Source organism: Hibiscus syriacus, unplaced genomic scaffold (genome assembly GCF_006381635.1).
Source record: "Hibiscus syriacus cultivar Baekdansim isolate YM2019G1 unplaced genomic scaffold, ASM638163v2 tig00110319_pilon, whole genome shotgun sequence".
In the NCBI taxonomy this organism is placed as follows: Eukaryota; Viridiplantae; Streptophyta; class Magnoliopsida; order Malvales; family Malvaceae; genus Hibiscus; species Hibiscus syriacus.
In genome coordinates, this window is record NW_024062678.1 from 1,182,521 (window position 1) to 1,198,910 (window position 16,390).

The 16,390-nt window shown below is 35.3% G+C and overlaps 2 protein-coding genes and 1 pseudogene across 2 annotated transcripts; 2 read left to right on the forward strand and 1 right to left on the reverse strand.

Annotated features, from left to right (window-relative positions):
• The first annotated feature begins 4,606 nt into the window (after positions 1 to 4,606).
• LOC120117178 lies at positions 4,607 to 5,980 on the forward strand. The gene has a single exon (XM_039137484.1). It carries the CDS (start codon positions 4,607 to 4,609, stop codon positions 5,978 to 5,980), a length of 1,374 nt encoding a protein of 457 aa, XP_038993415.1.
• A 707-nt stretch (positions 5,981 to 6,687) lies between these two features.
• On the forward strand, positions 6,688 to 10,860 carry LOC120117312 (annotated as a pseudogene).
• A 257-nt stretch (positions 10,861 to 11,117) lies between these two features.
• Positions 11,118 to 15,452, reverse strand: LOC120117310 (alcohol dehydrogenase-like 4). The gene is made up of 10 exons (XM_039137601.1): positions 15,366 to 15,452; positions 15,074 to 15,210; positions 14,922 to 14,971; positions 14,512 to 14,840; positions 14,339 to 14,421; positions 12,344 to 12,419; positions 11,808 to 11,869; positions 11,643 to 11,738; positions 11,359 to 11,520; positions 11,118 to 11,272 (listed from the first exon to the last, which is right to left on the reverse strand). Exons 1-10 carry the CDS (start codon positions 15,430 to 15,432, stop codon positions 11,162 to 11,164), a joined length of 1,173 nt encoding a protein of 390 aa, XP_038993532.1. The 5' UTR covers positions 15,433 to 15,452; the 3' UTR covers positions 11,118 to 11,161.
• Between the last annotated feature and the right edge of the window lie 938 nt (positions 15,453 to 16,390).

The following is a 16,390-nucleotide window of genomic DNA, read 5'->3' on the forward strand; positions in this document are numbered from 1 at the left end:
TTTATCATTGTGCCATTAGAGTTTTCACCCCAAATCTCCCCTTAAATATTCAGGAAAATTAACACCACCTTACAATAGAAACTCCACGTCTTTCATTACGCCAAACCTAAACCGCCACACATCCAAGCTTGTAGCCGTTTGGAAAATAATAAAAATTAGCTGACACTGTTCCCATATGTAATGGGGTAAGGGGGAGATAGGTAGTATGCTGCCCCCAACACCAGGTTGAAAGCAACTTCCGTTATGAATTACCCTCAGTAGGAATCGATCTCACGACCACAAAGTTAAGAGCCTTGCGCTCTACCAACTGAGCTAAACGGGCAATTTGGAAAATAATCATTACGATAATTCCAAAAAAATGACCTATTAAATACATAAAATGTTTCCAACATAAGTCTTGAATCAAGTTATTTTGACATTCCTTCAGCTAGAGAGACAAATTGTTATACCTCATCCAAATATCCTACACAAATTCCTACACACAACAAAACACTATGTTAAAAATCAAAATCTCTAAAACAAGAGGACACAATCATATCTATTTAGCCTGTCAACCTATGAGTAACCATCATAATCGTAGATATGATGTCGATGTCACGAGTTACTATAAAAACCCTATGAATATCGTCATCAACAAAAATCATAATTACAAGTTTACGTTCTAAGCATAGACGTTTTATTTTAAAAAACCTCAATAATTAATTAAATATAAAAACAATCCCAAACAACACTATTTAAAAAAATAACCCTTAAACTACCCATGTAGGATTACCTCACATTCTATAAAACGTGTTTAAAGACCTTGCTTTCTTTAAAATGTGAGATACATCAAATTTTATATAAATGCACTGAACTCATTTTTCGTTAAACGGGAGGTAACTTTTTGCATAACACCATGTTTGAGAATATTTTTCTAAAACAACTGATCGGGTTTTTTTTTGTTCAAAAAATATTATTTGAAGGTTATTTTTTTTAATTAATTATTGGAAGTTTTTAAAATAATAACGCCCTAAGTATATATATACCTTAAGTTTGATGTTAAGATGCGTCTTACAAATCACATCTTTTAAAAAATGTTTATTACGTAGCATATAATTATAAAAAAGAAAGAATTGAAAAAAAAAATTCTAATCTGAAACAAAATGAAACCTCTTCAGGCGCACGTTAGCAGGACTGATGGGCTCTCGGATGCGGTTCTCGTTTGCTAATTTATGTTTCTTGTTCGCAATTCTTGAGTGTTCTTCACTTCATTTTTGCTTCAATTTTGATGGAATTGATGGCTTCTGCTCTTGATTGGAGGAAACTTTTCAACGGTACGAAGGAGCATGCCCTAGATTTCTTTCTGCCTGTAGTCTCGGAGGGAACTGCTACTGTAAAACCTCCGTCTGCTATATTTGAAGAGGGTATTGCTGAATGGAGTTGTGCTGTGGTTGGACAATTTATTGGCTCTCATCCTAACTTTGGATCCATGCAGAGGATTGCTGAGATTCTTTGGGGGAAACTGTCTTCGGTTAAGGTGAGTTTAGCTGGTTCAAACCTCTATGTCTTTACATTCTCGAATGCTGAAATGAGAGATTGGGTTCTAGAGAATGGCCCTTGGCACATTCAAAATAAACCCCTAGTTTTAAGGAAATGGGAGCCGAGCCTAAAGAAACTAGATTTTGACTTTAAGCATATTCCAGTGTGGATCCAGCTTTATAATGTTCCTCTTGAGCTTTTTTCTAGAGGAGGCCTTAGTTATATAGCTAGTGTTGTTGGGGTCCCTTTGTATATGGATTCTGTTACTGCTTCGAAGGAGAGATTGGAATTTGCCAAGGTTTGTGTGGAGATTGAGGCTGGAACATTGTTGCCAGATGTTATCAATGTAGTTTTGCAGGATGGTTCTGTAGTGGTGGTTCGTGTCTATGCTCCATGGTTCCCTAAATTCTGTACTCAGTGCAAAAGCTTTGGGCATCAGACTCACTCATGTGCTGAGATTTCTAAGGTTAAGGGGAAAACTAAATATAATATGATTTGGAGGAGGAAGGAAAATCCTCTCCCTGATTACCTTGAGAAGCCAGATAATAAGGTCATTGTAGGGGCAAAAACTGCTAATCTGAAAGTTGAGATGCTGAGGAGTTGTCAGTTCATGCCTTGCAAGAATGCACAGGTGATATGGCGCATGTGACTGTTATAGACAATACTGGTCCCTCTCAAGTTCTTGGTAAATCTGTTTCTGATGTAACTGATAAGAATTTTCAACTTTCTGTTGACCAAGTTGGTGAGAGCCTGTCAGGGGTTGCGGTTGAGAAGTCTTTGCTTCCTGTGGTTCAGATGAACTCTAGCTGTGGTGAGTTCCCTACCCTGCAAGATTCTATAATTCTGAAGAAGAAGACTCGGGGGAAGAAGATGGTTAATACAGGCTCTTCTAGTAAGATGGATTCACTTATTGATGGTGGTGTTGATGGTAATAAAAAGACTAGGGCAGCTTATTTGGGAGTTGCAATGCTCTTGAATGAAATCAAATCTAAAAAGAAGGATCATTTGGTGAAGGCTAAAGATACTGTAGTTGGTGGTGCTAGTATTGGTGTTCCTCCTGTTACCATTAATAGATGATCATAAGCTTCTGGAATGTTAGGGGCCTCAATAATGGGCTCAAGAAAGAGAAAGTTTTTAGAAGATTTGAGAATTTAGAAGTTGATGTCCTATGTTTCATGGAAACTAGAGCAAGGAGAGTTAATTTTCCTAGTTTTGCTGAGGTACTGGTTACTGATTGGAACTTAGTAGATAATTATGAATTCTCTGATAGGGGTAGACTTTGGTTACTTTGGAAAAGGCTCTATCTTTCTCTGTTCTTAAGATAAGTGATCAGGCTATTTCGATTGTTGGTAATGTGGCTGGTCATAGAATGGTTATTACTGCTGTATATGGCAGTAACAACAGTCTGGTGAGGAGAGGTCTTTGGGCTCATCTGAAGAGTTTGGAATCTGTTATTGGTTCCTCTTCTTGGGTGATTGGGGGTGATTTCAACATCTTTGTAAATGCACATGAGAGTTCTGATTTTGGTGAGTTGGGTACATACACTAATTCTGACATGGATGATTTTAAGGAGTGTTTGGTGGACTTGGAGCTTCAAGATCATCCCTACATTGGTCATTTCTACACTTGGTCCAATAAGCAAGAAAATTCCTTCTTAGCTCGCAAGCTTGATAGAATTTTAATAAATTCTCAGTGGTTTTTTGAGTTTCCAGACTCTGTTGTGGAATTTAAAGCCCAGGGTGTTTCTGATCACTGCCCTGGTGTCATTTGGACTCAGAAAGGGGCTCAGGTTCATAAACCAAAGCCGTTCAAGTTCTTTAATTGTTGGATTGCTAATGAGAACTTTCTGAGGGTTGTTAAAGACTCTTGGCAAGAGGATTGTAGGGGCAATGCTATGCAGCTGCTTTTTAACAAGTTGAGGAGGCTTAAGCCAGTTTTAAAGGAATTGAACAGAAGTTATTATTCTGACATTTCTGGCAGAGTTGCTGCAAAAAGGGCTGAGCTTGAATCTATTCAGCTTTTTAATCTTGTCCATGTGAATCAAAGGAGGCTGGAGGGGAGAGCAAACTTAGAGATGATCTTGTAGCTCTTGAGGATGCTGAATCTGAATTTTATAAACAAAGAGCCAAGGTTCACTGCTACAAGAAGGTGATATGAACACTCGGTTTTTCCATCAGAGAGTAGAAGTAAATAAGAAGAGGAACACTATTAAGATTATTAAAGATGATAGTGAGATTTATCATGAATCTTTTGAGAGTATGGCAGTTGTTCTTGAGGAATTTTTTAAGAATCTTATTGGAACTACTGACCCTAGTGTACAGGATGTTCTACTGAGTGGCTTAAATCTGTCTTGACTTATTCCCTTCCCCCTGGTGCTGCTGATGGTCTTACTTCTGAGATCACTAATGCTGAGATTAAAGATGCATTGTTTAGACAAGGAAACAATAAAAGTCCGGGTCCTGATGGTTACACCCCTTGGTTCTTCAAGGTTGCATGGGACATTGTATGTAATGATTTCTTGAAGGCTGTAAGGTACTTTTTTCAAACTTTAACCATCTTGCCTGCTTTCAATGCCACTGTCCTAGTCTTAGCTCCTAAATCCTTAAATGCATGCATGGCTAAGGATTTTAGGCCTATCTCATGTTGCTCTGTGTTTTACAAGACCATCACTAGAATTTTGGTTTCTAGATTAGCTTTATTTTTCCCTGACATGATATCCCTTAACCAGTCAGCATTTGTTAAGGGAAGAAACATAGCTGATAACACTTTGCTTGCTCAAGAAATTGTAAAGGGATACTCTAGGAAGAATTTATCTCCTAGATGCACTATTAAAGTTGACTTGCATAAGGCCTTTGATTCAATTGGTTGGGATTTCTTGATGATTGTTTTGGAAGCTATGGGTTTACCTGAGGTTTTTTGTGGATGGATAAAAGCTTGCATCACTACTCCTCGCTATTCAATTTCTTTGAATGGGAGCTTGGTGGGGTTTTTTTAAGGGTGCAAAGGGGGTAAGGCAGGGGGATCCTCTATCCCCTTATCTCTTTGTTATCGTTATGAATGTTCTATCTACCCTTTGGATGCTGCAGCAATGAATGGTGTGTTCAGATTTCACCCTAAGTGCAAAAGAATTCCCCTCACTCATCTTTGTTTTGCTGATGATTTGTTATTGTTTTGCCATGGGTCTTTGGATGCTATATTGGGAGTAGTTAGTACGCTTGAAAAGTTTTATGAGATCTCAGGTCTTAAGTTGAATGCTTTAAAGTCTGAGTTGTTTGCTTGTGGAGTGGCTAGGGATGAGCTTGAAGTGATCCAGAGTGCTACTGGTTTTAAGTTAGGCCAGCTTCCTGTTAGATACCTTGGGATACCCTTGGTCACTCGAAAGCTCTCAAGTAAGGACTGTTCTGCCTTGCTTGTGAAAATCAAAGGTAGAATTGACAATTGGTCTAGTAGGAAACTCAGCTTTGGTGGTAGATTGCAGCTTGTGAAGTCTGTCATTTTCAGTATATTTGGTTACTGGTGCAGGCAGGTTATTCTGCCTAAAGGGGTTATGAGGGATATTGAGAAAATTTGCTTGAGGTTCTTTTGGAAGGGCAGTGATACTTCAGCAAGAGGGGCTAGAGTCAGCTGGAATCAGATTTGTACCCTTAAATCTGAGGGTGGTTTGGGCCTTAGGAAGCTGGCTGATTGGAGCAAGGCTTGTTGTTTCATGCTTATTAAAAACATTCTTGCTGGGGAGGGGTCCTTATGGATTGCCTGGGTAAAATCTTACTGTTTTAAATCAGTACACTACTGGGAGGTTGATAGTAAAGCTCAATTTAGTTGGACTCTCCGCAAGCTGATCAAAATGAGAGAGGAAGTTAGAAGACTTTTCTGTTCTATGGCCAATCTGTCACAGATTAAGGGCAGTTGGATTTGGGAAAATATTAGACAAAGGAGAGAAAAGGTTGACTGGCATCGGCTGATCTGGTTCCCAGCTCATGTTCCTAAATTCTCTATGGTTGCTTGGATGGTGATGCTGGATAGACTGACAACAAAGGACATACTTGGGCGTTTTGGTATTGTGACTGACAATCTATGTGGTCTGTGTGGGGCTAGTCAGGAAACTCGTAACCATCTGTTCCTGGAATGCTCCTATTCTTGTGAGGTTTGGCGCTCTATTATGAACTTTTATGGTTTGCATTACCAACTGCCGAGTTGCTGGGATGATGCTATACGCTGGATGGTCCTGAACTTTAAAGGTAAATCCCTCTTGATTTATATTCTCAAGTTAGCTTGGACTAGTTTTGTCTACTTTATCTGGGAGGAGCGAAATCACAGATGTTTTAGAGGAGTGACTCGCTCGACTGACTTAATTGTAAATAGAATTAGTGAGACTGTTAGAATCAAGCTTCATAGATGTCATATGAATAGGTCTGATGCTGTAAATAGTCAGTTGTGCCTCAATTGGGGGCTGATATTGTAGTCATATTGTTCTTTGTAGCAGCCCTGCTGCTTTCTTTTGGATGAATAAAATTTTACTTATCCAAAAAAAATTATAAAAAAGAATTCATGTTTTATAAATAAAATTGATTAGATATCATTATAAAATAAGTATTGTTCCAAAAATATTATCCTAGTAAAATCTTTTAACTTCCAATTTTCAAATTTATCAGACCAGCCACCTATCTTTGTGTTTGTTAATCCTATCTACCTAAATCTTCAACCTCAAAATCTGAAACAGTACCTCAGTGGTGTGACGGTAAACAATATTAACCAATAACCACACCACACGTCATAGTGTAGAGGAGTGATGGATGTCGCCAAAGCTTCGTACTACATACATATCATATAATGTCATACATGCATACATACATAGCCATCTAAGAAAAAAAAAGAGTGTAAAATATTGTTTTGTATTCTTCTTTCAACAAACGCCGTAAGAAATGGAAGATCTTTCCTTTTTTTGACTGCCCCTTACTTTGTTTTCTGCTGTTATTTATTTCCATTTCGTTTTCTCCGTTGTCATCTCGAGGTGAGCTTGTAGTTTTTTCCATCATCAATGGAAGATTAATGTATACTCTGCATAGTTCCGAGACGATTCCACCATTTTTATATTCCCAACATTTCAAACTTGATTTTTTTTAAAGTTCATCCTTTTGTTTTTGTTTTTGTGTGTGTGTGTTTTGGGGGGGGGGGTTTATAAATTTCAGGTCTTTTGTGTTTTAGGAATAATCATCAGGCCATGGCAGTTGTTGAGAATGCTTCGAACCAAGATGCAGCTGCAACAGCAGTGGCATCAAACGATCAGGATCAGTCAAAGCAAAACCGAGTTCGGTCAAGGATTGATCCGAGCTTACACCAGGATGATCAGGGGTTATACAACAAGATCGGTGTTAGCCATCCTCAATCCAACGGTGGGGATTTACAGAGGAACAATGGTGGTGCTGGGGATGAAGTTGGGGATAGCTTCAAGAGAGAGATGAGGGAGTTGCAAGAACCTGTTCTCTAAGCTTAACCCCATGGCTGAAGAGTTCGTGCCTCATTCAGTTGCTGACCATGGACTCAATGGAGGGTTTTTCACTAACAACTATTTTCTGCAAAACAACAATAACATCTCAAGGAATGGCCAGGCAAATGGCAACGGTGCTGGTAGGCAGGTATGCCATCAAAAACCCTTTTTTTTATTGGTTGCTTTGTTTACTGTTAAATTAAGATCATTAGTCATCTTGGAGTGAAAAATTAGTATAGAACAAAATGAATAAAATTGCTTTGTTCAGGGTTTGGAGGATGAAGATCTTCAAGCATCAAGATTTTCTTTTTAGATGTGATATGCTTTTGGCATCTGCATAAGAAATTTGTGTGTTTCTTTGGTTTAGTAGAGGTGTCTGTTAATGTACATCTTAAGCAGTATGAAATTTCAATGTTCAATTTCCAAATATTAGCAAATTTCTATCATACATCATCTCAATTATACAGGAGAACATCAGCTAATCTCATGGTTTTGTTCACTGATTTTGTACTTTTTTCAGAAGAAAATTTTCAATCAAGGTAAAGGGAGATTGAACAACAGGACAAGTATGGCCCAGTCAGAGGAGATTATCCGTAGAACTGTTTATGTGTCTGATATTGATCAACAGGTATGTATAGTCGGCATTTTGAGTTTGTTAGGATGCTGCAATTGGTTCTGTAATCTCTGCTCTTTGTTCTTTTGGATTCATGTAGTCTTGCTTGTCCGGATGTAGGTCACTGAAGAGCAGCTTGCTGGTTTATTTGTGAGTTGTGGGCAGGTGATATGTGTTCTTTGCTTGTTTTAACAGTTTTCATCAAAACGATGTATCTCAATGAATTTTGTTTCTTATGAAGGTGGTTGACTGCCGCATTTGTGGTGATCCAAATTCTGTACTTCGTTTTGCCTTTATTGAGTTCACTGATGAAGGTGATGTTTCTAGAGTTATTTGATGCATAATTTAGGGGATTGAGACTATAGCTGTAAAACTTGTTATTTATATGCTTTACTGCATGGTGGTTTGGCTGTGCAGAAGGTGCACGAGCTGCTCTGAATCTGGCAGGGACCATGCTTGGATTCTACCCAGTTAGGGTGCTACCTTCGAAAACAGCTATTGCACCTGTTAACCCAACATTTTTGCCGAGGGTGAGGCCCATTGCTGCCATTTATTGTACTGGAACTCGTTGATAACTGAGTCTTTGAAGCAAAATTCATTCTCCTCACCTATTCGGTTTTTTTCTTTTTTAATATTTGTAATTTGTAATTTCGATTCCAGAATGAAGATGAACGCCAGATGTGTGCAAGAACTATCTACTGTACGAACATCGACAAGAAGGTGAGGTGCTTTTTGCATTTTGAAATGCTGACTATGAATAATAATCCCGATCACCAACAAAAAAGGCCCTTTACAATAATTATATGATTTTACTCTGTGCAGATTACCCAAGCTGATATTAAACTCTTTTTTGAAACAGTTTGTGGGGAGGTTTGTTATTCCATGAATACGCACTGTTATGTTTCTTCTATTTATCACATCAAAACCTATGCGGGAATGCATTTAAATGGACATCTTTTCTGATGTAGGTTTATCGCCTAAGGTTGCTAGGTGACTATCACCATTCAACTCGCATTGCTTTTGTTGAGTTTGTAATGGTAATTGTTTCTTCATCTTCATTCACACAATTTTTTGAACATTCCTGAACAAGTTTTCTCTAGTTTCTGACGGTTTGATGAGATAAATGAGGGTGTACTTTTTAGCTCTTAAAGGATTTAGGCTAGACAGTGAAGATGAAGTTTGTATTAGCTCTAAATAGTGGGGTTTCCGATCCTTTTCCAACCTAAAATTTTGTTACAAAGTTCAGGCTTGTTTTAGTAGGAAGTAGGGGAAACAAGAACAGAAGGCAAGGTAGTGAAACGAAACTGAATATTGTTCCATTCAGTTGATTCTTGGGTAATACCCAAAATGGTCCTTTCCTCCTTATCTTCGGGAAGTTCTTGTTAAAGTTCAGAGAGGAACGTTTAAAGAATTCTTGTTGTGTTTGGATCTTCCATTCCTTCTGATTTTTTCTTAATATTATAAGAAGCTTAAGGGCTTTTAGGGTACTCAATTGAGATATTGAGGGAAGCATATTGGAACATCTTTCCCTTTGAATTCACCTTGGAGTTGCTTGAAAAAATAGCAACAATTGCTACCATCAAATTTTATCTGTTAGCATGTTGCCAAGAGCTTTATTCCAAATGGTTGTGAAATATAATTAGCAATTCACCAACCATGACAGGATTAGTAAGCTACAATTCTCAATTAGGAAATTAGAACTACTATATTTTATAACTATTGGGCAGGGTCTCCGAGAGTATCTGACTTTCTAATTTGCTAAGAGAACAATGTTAGCACGAAGCATTACCCATCTAGTCAAGCATCAAGAATTCTCAATAGATGTTATTCTGCCTTTTGCTTGTTGTTATTGAATTTGCATTTAAAACCAAGTGTATAACATATTATTGTTTTCTCGGGAAAGTTGTGCGTATGATCATACGTTACTTAGATAGCATTGACCCTGCATTTTTTGAGTCTTTCGTGTCATCTTGTGCATGGAGATGATATTCTTTGCTTCCCTTTTTCAATGCAATGATGCAAAGTAGCTAGGTTAATTGTTTCCGATAGAAGCATGATCCTTTTAAGTTGATTTCCATGTGTGCTGTCCATTAAGGATAACTTTTGTGCTTCATTTCAGCATGTCCTTTATACTCCAATAACTTTTATAATGTTTATGGATCTTTTCCATACCAATCTTAGGGGAAAGTCCATTAAATCTTCCCCAAGTAATGGGACAGTGATACTTCTCGTTTCTAACATGGGGTTAGATTGAGCCATATATGCTCATGAACCTTGAAGAGCATGTTCTTGTCTTTCACTTACAACTTTTGTATCAATTACTGTACTCTTTGCTTTGGTGCTTCCTACATTACTGATGATTCAAAGGTTGTATTCCATTACGGTACGGTACACATTTGCACAGCAATTGCAATTTTGCTTATTAAAGTATAAAATCTTTTGTTTGTATCTTTGCTATTTGCTAATTACTGTAACTTGCATGACAAGGAAAAGAATGCTTTTGATCAGCAAATGATTCTGTTTGTCACACTATCAAAGGAATTATTTGACTTGTCTTGGATTGGAATGCCAAGTGATATTGTAAATTACATCGGCTTATCGGAGATGTTGTCTAACTTTTGAAACGAGTTTAAAGTTGGCGAGTGATATGTAGCTCCTTTTAAATCATCTCATGAGTCATGATTGGGTTTCTTCAGTGTTCATGAGTGAATGAATATGTAATCTTCTCTTATTCAATCGCAGGCTGAAAGTGCGATCGCTGCTCTCAACTGTAGCGGCGTGGTTCTGGGATCACTGCCCATAAGGTCAGATTCTTGGATTTCCATCATTACTCAAAATGATGTTTTCTTCTTTTCTTTTCTTTTTTGGCCATAATTTGTCTCCAAAGATCAATAATCTATTTTGATTGTGTTCTCAGTCAGCCTTTGTTTTTTCTTGTGTATGATCAGGGTAAGTCCATCCAAGACCCCAGTTCGGCCACGCACTCCTCGCCTCTCCATGCGCTGAATTTCTCGGACCCTACTTAGTATCTGTTTTTGTGTGTGTGTATATATATATATATTTAGAATCCATACGCACATCCATGTAAAGATATTTCCCATGTTGATCGTCTGTTATTTGCCCCAGAGTCATCTTCTGTTTGTCCTTGCAACTAACAGTACATAGAGTTGGATGGAACTTGGAGGCTTTGAATGATGTTAGGCATTATTACTCACTAATGTTGACTAGATTTTGTCCCAAATCAAACTTTTCTTTGCACACATCCTGGTAGTTAGAAGCTATGTGACAGATGGAGTGGTTCTTTAGTAATTTTCTGTAACTGGTAATGCGCAACCTTTGGATTGGTGACCGGTGCAAATAACCGCTCTATCGAACATTCTTCCCTCCTTTCCTCCTTCCACTTAAATTTGTGCATTTCACATGAACTTATACTGTATTATCTTGACATTGCATTACTAGAATACAAAGTGACACGTAAATATGTTACTACAATATTATTTATTTATATAGGAGTAGGGAATCTGCAAATGGATGGAAAAAACTCAGAGTTGCAGAAGGCATCTAAGAGATTTCCCGTCGACTAGCAGCTGAAAGGCTTCGTTTATCTTGTCGAAGGGAAGTTCGTGCGAGATGAACTCATCCAAGTTCAGGGTCTGGAAACAAACAAAGAAGACTCAGTCCCATTGGAGTTTTCAAAAGCAATTTGCAGAGAGGAGCAGAGGGTTGAGCTTTGACTTACCCCACACATGCATTGCTGGGCAAACTTTGGGAGTTGGGTTTTGCCTTTGAAGCCTCCAAAGATGGATCCTATAATTTGACGCCCATTAAACAACTCCATTGGATGCAGAGGCAGCAGCATCGGGCTCGGGTGAATCCCCAGCAATACGGTCAGTCCCCATCCCTGTGTCATCAAACGTGGATTACAGACAGATGCAACTGAGAACCAGAGGTATCGACGTTTACGGATTCAGAAATATTTTTTTAACATAAATACATACATGAGAGAGATGAAAAATGAGTTACCATATGGGTCGACAAAAATGCTTCACGGAGAACTTCAAGGTTTCCAGCACATTCAAAGCTGTAGTCCACACCTCCCAATGTTAGTGCCCCTATTTTCTGCAGTTAAAACCATTTGCATCAAGTTCCATTACAGGGGCCTTTTGTGGGCACAAATTTATTACTAACCTCGTGCACTGGAACTTCTAGATCCTTTGGGTTTATGAATTCTGTGATCCCCACGGCTTTGCCTGTTCCAACATTACCCACAGCATTTATAGCTTATGTCTTACATTAGGGTAAACTAAATGTTAATCTATCATGGATTTTAACTTCAAATATTATCACGTTAAACTTAAAAAGTTATATAATTATTAATAATTTTGATTATAATCGAGAATATTATACTAGGACAAGTTTTAACCTAAAATGTTACATATCCACTTAAAAAGTTTTACAACTGATTATATTTTCAATTACAACGAAAATATATTGACGGTAGCTATTTAGGTTGCGACCAGAATAATCGTACAATTTATTATATTGTTATAGAAAATATAATATTTTCAATTTCAACTTCAAATATTATCCATTTTACTCTAAAAAATTACGCTCTTTGTAAATTTTTTAGTTATAATCAATTTTTTTAATCTTATATTAATCGGTTGTATTTTATACTCATCAAACTACTTTGGTAAATAATATTACGAGGGACTAAATAGTACCTTTGGCAAATTTGCTAGGGTTAATGTCAACGCCTATAATTTTTGATGCTCCTCTTACTCTTGCTCCTTCGGCTACCTGCCCCATTCCAGTTCATTATTTTATGTCAGATTCAATTACTTCAGCACATGGGATCAACCATTATACAGTGCATGATTTTCTTAAGAGTTAATGGCATTACATGTCCTCAAAGTATGATATTCATTTTAAATTAATTTCTAAACTTTTAATTATTCTAATTTCATCTTTAAACTATGACTATCATTCTAAATTAGTCTTCAAACTTTTGAAAATTTCAATTTCATCCCCAAATTATGACCTTCATCCTAAATTAGTCCCCAAATTTTTTTAATATTCCAATTTTATCCCAAACTATACATATATACTAATCACATCTATTGTTAATAAAATTGTTAGGCCAAGTTATATTATTATATATTTGAATAAAAAATTAGGTTAAACTATGGTTGAAACTAATTATATATTTGGATGAAATTGGAAGATTCAAAAGTTTGGGGACTAATTTAAATGAGGGTTATAGTTTAAGAATGAAATTAGAATATTTAAAAGTTTAAAGACTTATTTAAAGTGAGAATTATAGTTTAGAAAAATATACTGCAATAACCTTTTTCTTAAAATAATGTACTATCTTAATTTTTGTTGGATTCTGAAAAAAGCAAACTGCCAAGGAAATCAGAAATGTAAGCATACATATACATACATACTTATATAATATATATAAGGACGGATATAGTATTTTATGTTTTTGGCAAACCGTTAAATTTTATAAAGAAACAAATTTATAAAATTTCAAAGGGTAAAAATATATTTTAATAAAAATATAAAAATTAAATATATGATAAATTTAAATTTTTAGTAAGCCGAATATCTATATCGGCTCCCCTTGATCCATCATTGTATATGTATGTATTTTGCATGCTTGAATAATTCAGAAACGTCCAAAAAAATGTATTCCTAGTAAAGTATAAGGGTATGTTTGTTTCACGGAATTTATTTTCAAATTTCGTGTTTGTTTCACGTAAAACGTTTTTCGGAAAATGTTTTCTAGTGTTTGGTTGGAGGAAAACTAGTTGGTCAGCGTAAAACATTTTTCTGGTCAACAAAATTTCCTTTTGTTTTTTGGAAATTAACTTATGGTCTGATTTTTCGTAAGTCATTTTCCGAACTTTTTACTTCAAAAAACAAATACTCAAAATAATTATATTTTATGAATCTAATATTAATAAAATATATTAATATCATTTCAATCAAAATATTAATTATTAAAATATTTAAAATATATTTATTAATATTTCTAATAATATAATATATTTTAATATTATAATAAATAATCAATTATATTATAATAATATAAGATATTATATTTTTATTTTAATAATATATCATAAATTATTAATAAAATTTATATTATTTATTAATTTCATAGAAATAATATTATTAAATTATTAATAATGAATAATATTATTTATATATTTAATATTAATATAATCTAATATATTTTAATAAAGATATTTAAAATATACTAATTAATATTTTTAAAATATATAATAATTACTTTAATAAATTAATATTTATTAATAAAATATAAAATAATATTTAATAATAAATAAATTATTTTAATATTTTAAAATAATAATATAAAGTTTTATGATAAATAATATTATTTATTGTATTTAATATTTGTAATAAATAATTTAAAAAACTCATCCACTAATGGAAAAAAGGTTTAAACAACACATTCTAAACATCGTAAAACGTTTTTCAGAAAATGTTTTTCAGAAAAATGTAATTAATTTTGCGGAAAACATTTTAATTCATTTTCTAGAATTTAATTTCTAAAAAAATCAATTACAACCAAACAAACATACCCTAAATTTCCATAAGTAAACTTGAGCTAATGTGAGTATGTGACAAAAGGGTCCAAAAACAATGAACAAGCTTTGCATTTAATGGTTCAACAAAAGCGACCGACTTACAGCGAGTCCCACGGCACCCAAGCCGAAGATTGCGACGCTTGATCCCGGTTGCACGTCCGCAACATTCCAAGCCGCCCCAACGCCTTGACCGATACATAAAATTAAGTCATGTCAATATGGTTGGAAAGAGTATTGACGGTAAGGCAAAGTTGGGTTCTCGGTGTGTATTATACCAGTTGAGACACCACAACTTAAGAGGCTCATCTTCTCGAGGGGGGCGTCGGAGTCGATCTTTACGACGCAGGCGGAATCGATGACGGTGTATTCGCTGAAGGTGGAGGTGTTGAGAAAATGAAAGATGGGGCTCCCGTCCTTGGTTGAAAACCTTGTTTTCCCATCATTTAGCATCACGCTTTTCAATGGGTTGACTCCAAACTTTTGGCAGAGATTCGTTTTCTGGTTTTTGCAGCAGGTACAGTTGCCACACTCGCCTTGGAAGATCGGGATCACATGGTCACCTTTTGTTATGTCTTCAACACCTTCCCCTACGCTCTCCACGATCCTGAAACCGAACATCATCATCAGAGACGCACGCATGATTTTATATTAATAATTTACTTTCTAGAAGGTGCATGTCACATACCCTGCAGCTTCATGGCCTAGAATTCGAGGGTATGCTCTCTGAGCTTCATTCTTCAAAACAAAAACAGAAAAAAAAACCATAGGGATCATCGGACTGAGTTCATCCATGAACGAGTCAAATATAATAGAAATGATGATCGGGTTTTCTTTTACCTCTCCTTTCCAAGCACTGAGATCCGTGTGACAAATTGAAGTGAAGAGAATCTTGAGCCTCACCTCCATTTTCTGAGTTGGAGCCACTCGAACATCTTGTATCACCAGAGGCTCTCCAGGACCCCATGCTACCGCCGCTGAAGCCAGAAACGGATTCAAAAATATTTTCAAGACAGTCAACATAAAAAAATCGGATTTTAATATGAACAATTATACTTACATCCGTCGCCGGATTCAGGGATCTCGGTGATGAGAGAAAACACAGATGAAAACTAACATTAAGAGTTCTTACCTTTGCAAGTGATGGTTTTCCCTGCAGTGTCGGTTGACTCAAATGAATAATTGTCAACGGCATCCATTTTTTCCCTTCTCTTAATGAACAAAGCCTGTTTCAGGACTGATACTTATAAGCTTAGAGCACATGGGTTGATGATTAAAAAACAATATATGCTTTGTGAGGAATTTTCTAATCCCAAAATTATTGCTTATTTTACTGGTTTCTAAATTTAAAGTTTTATAGATAAATATGTTACTTGGTCTAAATACATGCTGTGTTTAAATACATCACGTCAGATTTATTATATTATTATTATATTCAATCGAATATTATTACCAACAGGCTGCTAATCTAATATTCAAATCTTCGACTGCTGCTCTTAATTCTTAAATTTATGATATCCAGAATTAATAAACACCGGAAACCATTAAACAACAGTTGTGTCGGTAAGATTTATGTGTGTTTTATAAATTGTTTGGTAAATTTGGATAAACTTAAAAAATATTAAATAACATTCATAATTTAAGTTTAAACATTTACGTTAATATGATGTGTATACATCATTAATAACTGAAAAATAGATTTTATTTTATGGATGTTGTAAACAATGAAATCCAAATAAAAATTTCTTAATCATTTCAGTCCAAATCCCGATCATGTTAATGTTTAGAATAAACTAAATGTTTAGTATCTAAACTATTATTTTTTATTCGATTTTGTATTCAAACTTAAACTTTTAAATCATATCTAATATTTAGTTTAAGTTTTATTTTGGTGTCTGTTGTTAAAAAATTAAAGATGGTGTTGATGTGTTAACATATAGTAATGACACATCATCGTTAAAAAAATAGAAAGAATATCACATCAATAATTCTATTAATTTTTTTAACAAAGAGTGTCAAATTAAAACATAAACTAAAAGTTACAAAATATATAAAATTAAGATACTAAAATAGAATAAAAATAATAATTTAGGTACTAAATGCTAAATTTACCCTAATATTTATAGTCAATAAAGTGCAATTCACAACTTGGAAAAA

Coding starts and splice junctions, on each gene's coding strand:
- LOC120117178 (XM_039137484.1), top strand. CDS start 4,607: ATGAATGGTGTGTTCAGATTTCACCCTAAGTGCAAAAGAATTCCCCTC.
- LOC120117310 (XM_039137601.1), bottom strand. CDS start 15,432: ATGGATGCCGTTGACAATTATTCATTTGAGTCAACCGACACTGCAGGG. Junction 15,211..15,365: donor GAAAACCATCACTTGCAAAG/GTAAGAACTCTT, acceptor TTCTGGCTTCAG/CGGCGGTAGCATGGGGTCCT. Junction 14,422..14,511: donor AAGTTGTGGTGTCTCAACTG/GTATAATACACA, acceptor GTATCGGTCAAG/GCGTTGGGGCGGCTTGGAAT.